At 34.6% G+C, this 6,940-nt stretch overlaps 1 protein-coding gene across 1 annotated transcript; it reads left to right on the top strand.

Moving 5' to 3' along the window:
* Window positions 1-1,451: 1,451 nt before the first annotated feature.
* Window positions 1,452-5,430, top strand: LOC106879354 (three-prime repair exonuclease 1). Its single transcript, XM_014928868.2, has 2 exons — window positions 1,452-2,001; window positions 4,536-5,430. Exons 1-2 carry the CDS (start codon window positions 1,734-1,736, stop codon window positions 5,231-5,233), a joined length of 966 nt encoding a protein of 321 aa, XP_014784354.1. The 5' UTR covers window positions 1,452-1,733; the 3' UTR covers window positions 5,234-5,430.
* The last annotated feature ends 1,510 nt before the right edge of the window (window positions 5,431-6,940 follow it).

The following is a 6,940-nucleotide window of genomic DNA, read 5'->3' as shown; positions in this document are numbered from 1 at the left end:
TTGAACATTAGGCCTCACCAAAGCAATGATTTCTGACCGAGACCTTTGGAAATATGCTGTGCATGAGAAGACCCGGCAAGCCAAGTGAGACCATAATCCAAGGCCTCTGCCAGGAGTGTAGCCAGCCCATGAGTACCTTTCCTTCATTGGACACTAAATTCCGCTTGCGAAGACCTGTTGATGCAAATGAAATTGAAATCGAACTAAATTCGACGACTGGCACCCATGCCAACGTCTCCTTCATTGGACACTAAACTCGGCTTGTGAAGACCTGTTGGGGCAAGTGAAAGCGAAATCGTGATGGCACCTGTACCAGTGGAGCGCTAAGAGTACCGTCCGAGTGTGATCGTTGCCAGAGCAGCTGTCTGGCTTCTGTGCCAGTGACACATAAATAGCACCATTTGAGCGTGATTGTTACCAGCGTCGCCTTCCTGGCACTTGTGCCGGTGGCACGTGAAATGACATTCGAGCAAGGTCGTTGCCAGTGTTGTTGGACTGGCTCCTGTGCAGGTGGCACGTAAAATATACCATTTTGCGCATGGCCGTTGCCAGTACCGCCTGACTGGCCTTCGTGCCGGTGGCACGTAAAAGCACCCACTACTCCCGGAGTGATTGGCGTTAGGAAGGGCATCCAGCTGTAGAAACTCTGCCAAATCAGATTGGAGCCTAGTGTAGCCATCTGGTTCACCAGTCCTCAGTCAAGTCGTCCAACCCGTGCTAGCATGGAAAGCGGACGTTAAACGATGATGATGAATCACCCGAGGAGGCGCATCTTACACCTTGGATGCATAACAATGATTACACAACACCGTGTGTGATGTACTAAAGGTATAAAATGCGTCGAAACAATTGTAGTGATTTTAAATAAAGAATATCGTTCATTCCATTTCCTATTATTTATGTGTGTTACATGGTCAATTTTTGAAAAGAATTTAGTATTTAATTTCGTGTGTGTGTGTGTGAATGCGTGTATATTTATGAAATTGATAAATTAGAAATAATTCACGATAAAAATTTTGTTTCATTTTGATAAAAATACCAGCGACATCACAGCTGAATTTCTCACGTTTAGTGTCTCTGTCATTCACTCCATCTCCGTTTGTCGTAATCAGAGTGTGAAATACATTGATTTATGTGAGATTATATAATATAAAATACATATTATAATGATTAGTTAGTTCAACAACGTGGAGAAGAAGGAAAAATTTATATAGTTACATGGTCGCAATCTCTACCTTTTTATTTTCTCTTCTTTCGTTAATGAAGAGAAGCGAGACAAAAAAAAGTCTAATATTTTGGTAAGTAGTTCGTAGACCACTTACTTATATAATCAGTTATACCTAACATCATGACCCCTTAGTGTAGCTAAAAATGAATATGAGCAGGGAAAGATCATAGACAACCAAGAAATTAAAGAACTCTTCATAAATTACGTACAACAGTTATCTCCCATATACGTGTGGGTGTGCTTTCACTGTTACTTATTCTAATTGTATTGTTATGAATCATGGAACAATCGCAATTGAAATTTCACAGTTTATTTGGTGGTTCACACACGTATATGTATATATACCTCACTTTATATAATACTGCCTAGAGGTGGCTTTAGTATTTATTATAGCTGTCAAATAATCTTTTTTTTTTCTATTTCTATCAAAATAATGTTTATTCGGTAGTTATTGAAACTGTCGAGGTTGTTATTTATACAAAAGCAGAAGTTCTAGGTTCAAAGCATGGCTACCCCATCATCGTCTACATCTTCAGAAACAACATCACCGTCGTCATCATCATTTTCATTCCGAAAGATCAATACGTTTGTTTTCTTCGATTTAGAAACCACTGGACTGAACGAGATTGGAAACCGACCTAAGATTACTGAATTGGCTATGATTGCTGTAAGCCGCAACGAACTATCGTACACCCGCCCTCGCGTATTAAACAACCTTCGCCTGTGTTTTTATCCCAATAAACTAATCACTCCAGCTGCCTCTAAACTCACTCGTAAGTAAAAGTATTTTTTTTTAGCTCTGTTGTTGGTGTATCTTCGCTTTGTGTTTGGCTGAGAGAAGGAGACGTACTATATTGCACACACGTTCATCAATAAGAAACATTTACAAGCACACATATACACAAATAATACAAAGTTAACATGTAATTTACCGTCGTAAAATTGTGTATCCTTCGTTTTGACTATCGATAAATGTCAGCAATCTAGTAAATACGGTAAAATTTACTGTAAATACATGTGCATACACAGAATTAGGCATACCTCTACATGTGTGCATGACTTTGTTGCGTCATAACTTCCAGAAAAATTGATATTTTTAAAAGAAATTTTCTAAAAATACGCCTTGTAGAAATTTTATCAGTTTCACACTCACATATAAGTATATGTGAAATTAGATATTAAACTCTTTTGTTTTAGAAGTTGCCAAGACCCACATAGGAAGCCTATGGATCAGATATGAAACGTACTTAGTGAAATTTTAGTGTCACTGTCATCGCTTCCATTTTATTTCTCTTTTTTTGTTTTTTCTAAGATAATTTACTTTCACTTTTTTGCGACGGTAAATTGTAACCTAACAGGTTAAATAAGTTGGAGTACAAGCACATGCAAATTACTGGACACTTTTTCGTTTCTGAGTTCACGCAAAAGTATTAATGAACGAAAGTGTTCGATAATGTTTAATAACGGACTGCTAAGTACGGATTAGATACTATTAAACATCCAGTGTCTTTCACAATTGTTTCAGTTGGAGTCACTAAGTATTTTATGTTTACAAGATGAAAACATAGTTAATGACTACCCAAATGTTCACAGAAGTTAGTACAAGTTGCTTCAAATGGGAGATGCAATACCACTTGTTCTAAATAAGACCCTTCATTACCGCATTCGACTCTTCTTGGTGGTAGTAAGGAATCTATTAGAAATTGCAGCAAAATCTTTAAATCATACCTTCTTGTCTTAAAAATGGAATGACATATAGGATAATATAGACCTGAAAAGGCAAGATGATCAGGTTTGGAATGCCTGTGATCACAGCTTTCCATGGTCCAAATAAATACACCACCAACTTCTGTATATGATACATTGCAGAGTAGTTAGGAAAGTCTGGTTTTGTAAATGTTCTTGAAGAAATTGGTTCAATGTACTGGGTCTCTTTTATGCAGTGGCATCAACTTGGTGTGCATTCTACATGGTCATTCTGAAACTGCACTTAATTTTCAAGGCTACTCTATTTCACCATTTCTGTATGTATTGGTTTTGAAACTTCCATGAAAAATATGTCTGGCAATGGGAAATATTACCTTGCTTGTAAACAGGTGAGGCTTGGCAGTAGGAAAAGCTGGATTACTTTCACATTTTAAGTCTAACTTATTTACAAGCTAGGTAATATTTCCTATAGCCAGACATGTTTTTCATGGAAGACTGGAAGCAAACATCGTTTGTATGACAGTGATGCTTAAAACCGTTTTTGTGCATTTACAGAGAATATCAAACTGTCTTACACAGATCTTGTTTTTAGGAATTCCCAATAAGTTATGGATATCCAAATTATGAAGTCAGTTATGTAATAACATGAAATTAGTTACCCGATAGTAAGAATTCAAATAAAGTAGCCCCGAAAAGAGCTTTAATGCATTCCCAGAGTATATAGAACTTAGGAGGAAATACTAATAAGGTATGTAAATCATGAAGCATGTTATGCAATAACAGGCTAATCAGATATGAGATAACAATTCAAAGTAAATAACTCTGAAAAGGGTTTTTGTGCGTTCACAGAGAATATTACCTTCAGCAGCGCTAGTGTTGGTATATTCATGAATAAGTCACTAGCTTAAATAAGTGGATCTTTTGTTTAGGAAAATACTATTTATTTGTTTAAGGGTTGCACTGGATAAATTGTGAAAATAACTCTAACATTTCAAATACTAAGAAATAAGCATACTCAATTTGATTTATACCAAATGATTTAGGAAAATGAATGGGTTATTTCCCTTGGCAGTTAAAATTAAATATATTAGATATATATAAAAATCCCTTTCAGAGGCCCTATTATCGATTTTTTTCAACAATCTGAGTATGCCATGAAAGATACTGGGTTCAGTACTTCATGTAATTAACTACCTGAAATTGTTATTTTACCTCATTCGGTCACCATATAAATAAAATATTTTTTGTCTTGTCTGTTCATCATTTGTGCATGTGTTCACACTCTAATTCTCATACTTGGTTTCCTCACTGTAACCCCACATGTCAACCCTGTACACCCCACCTGTGTCACCACCATAACTCCCATACCTGTCCTTACTGTAACTCCAATGTGTCCACGCTGTAACCTTTTCTTTACTTCTACACTATAAGCCCTTATGTATGAAACTTCATTCAGCACATGTTTAAGGCTTATGAGCATTACTTGTTCCTTCTCTGATTGACTTGTAAAAACAAATGAAGGCTGCTATATTACTGCTTTAATACTAGCATTGTTTATTTCATTTTAATGATTTTTGTGCTTTTGTTTTTACTTTTTCAGGTCTTTTCAATGATGCATTGCAGGACCAAAGCATCTTTGATATTAACGCCACTCAACTTCTCGACTGTTTCTTAACCAGACTAAAAAAACCAGTTTGTTTGGTGGCCCATGGAGGAAATGATTTTGATTTTGGTCTCTTACAAGCTGAACTTCGTTATGTGCAGGCAACATTGATGTTGGATCTTCTCTGTGTTGATACATTGAAGGCAGTGAAGGATTTGGACACCATAAAACCATCTATAATGACCACTCCAACTAAAAACTCAAAAATGATTCCAATTACACCAAGAAAAGAACCAAAAAGAAATTACAATGATCCTTCCCAAACACCCAATAACTCACAAATTCAAGGAGTTGATAAAGCAAAAACTTGGCTTTGGAAAGGTATGGGCAACAGTGTTTTTCTGACCCCAAAATCAAGCCCTGAAAAGGTCGATAATTCAGATAAATACAATTCAGATGAATCATTTGATGATAATGAGCCTCTTTGTAAAAAGGGCAAAATCTCATACAAACTGGGAGACATTTACAGGCGAGAAATTGGAAGTGAACCTATAAATGCACATTCTGCTGAGTCTGATTCCATGATGTTAATGACAATTATCATTAAACGTAAGGATGAATTTCTTCCGTGGATGGACAAATACTCTGCTCCTTTTTCTTTTATAAGGCCTTTATATGAATACAATCAAAGATAACTATTGGATTATTACATTAATAATTTATGTCAAAATTCCTAACTTGATTCTATGAGGTGTCAAACACTCTTGAAACATTGTTAAAATATCTAAACTGACATCAGTGCTTCAGTATACAATTTATATCTAGCTTCTGGAGCAAGATATTGTCTATACATGTGCTGTTTTACTCAATTGATATATACCTCTCAGAATCACTGAAGTCTCTCTCTTCATCTGTGATGCTAATCGTGTAACTTAAGAATGACACAAACTGCTGTTAAAACCAGTTTCATTCAGTGATAAACATCCCAATCATCAAACTTATTTCACCATCTTGTAAATACAAATTGTTATTGATCTATTTTTCCTCACAAATCTACTCTATATTTCTGTACCTCTTCCATTTCACTTTCATTATTCCATGCAAGCTTCTACTGTAACAAATTTCCAGAATGTAAATCTACCATTCATTGACAACTGCTGATTTAGCCCTTTCATTCACAAGATTTCAAAGTCAAAATATATTGGCACTATATATTTTTTAATTTGGAATTTGAGAGGACATTGTTTTTGTCATTGAGGGATATACAGACCAGAACAGTTCTAAAATACTTCATGCCTAAATGTATCCATATCTATCAACAATATTTGTTATGGAACAGATTTCCTTTATTAGCATAGTATAATTATTTGTTGTGATTGTAATGGATGTTTAGGATATTGAATATCATCTTTTTGATACATCTTCTCTTATCCTGAAAACCAGTGCTGTAGCATCAAATATTTATTTTATCTAAATATGTTAGCTCTGGCAATCCATGCAGTTTAGATAATAGGTTTCAGAAAAATTAGTTCTCAGTTGAATCCTAACTGAAAACATGACAACATATTTTTCTATATCTTCTAAAGATTTTATGTGACATTCAGTATGCTAACATGAGACACTTCTGGTTAGTTCTGCTGATTTTCTAACTATGACATGTGGTAATTCTCTCTCTCAATATCATATGAGTGCTTGATGCTTGTTCTACAATGTAATTTTCAGTTATTACTAAATCTTAAAATGGAATTTTATCTCTGACCAAAATTTTAATCTGATTCTGCAAAAATTCTTTATTTCATCAAACTTCAATTCTCAAGCAAAAAACATAATTTTGCTTGAATCGCCTCCACCAGTTTAACAGCAATTTTTATAACAATCAATAAAAATAGCTGGAGAGACTGTTCTCTAAACTGATTTGTCTTACCAACAGGGAAAGAATGATTAGAAACATGAATTATCTTTGGTGGTGTTTTTGTTTTACATTAGGAGATTCTTTTGATTCAGTGCTTTTAATTTTGATACAGTCTCAGTTTAATTGGCTTAAATGGAAGAATAACAGTATTTCAACATTTTGAAAAATCCATACTTTCCCTTGAGGTAGAATTTTAGAAATACATTAAAGAAGCATCATTCAGTCATCTTCATTCAGCATCATCATTATGCTGATATCAGTATCAAATATATACCTAGGTATATAACCCAGTGATATTGTCATGCTGTTACTTTTTTCTGTAAAATAACTCAATTTATGATAGAAATTTATAAAACTTGATAAAATGGAATTTTACATAATTACTTGAGGAAATGAAATTTCAGTTATGTATGTATGTCATCATCATCATCATCGCTTAACGTCCGCTTTCCATATATATATATATATATATATATATATATATATATAT

The sequence above is a fragment of the Octopus bimaculoides genome, chromosome 2, assembly GCF_001194135.2.
Source record: "Octopus bimaculoides isolate UCB-OBI-ISO-001 chromosome 2, ASM119413v2, whole genome shotgun sequence".
Taxonomy (NCBI): Eukaryota; Metazoa; Mollusca; class Cephalopoda; order Octopoda; family Octopodidae; genus Octopus; species Octopus bimaculoides.
The sequence above is the reverse complement of the archived record's forward strand: the minus strand, read 5'-3'. Positions and strand labels throughout refer to the sequence as shown.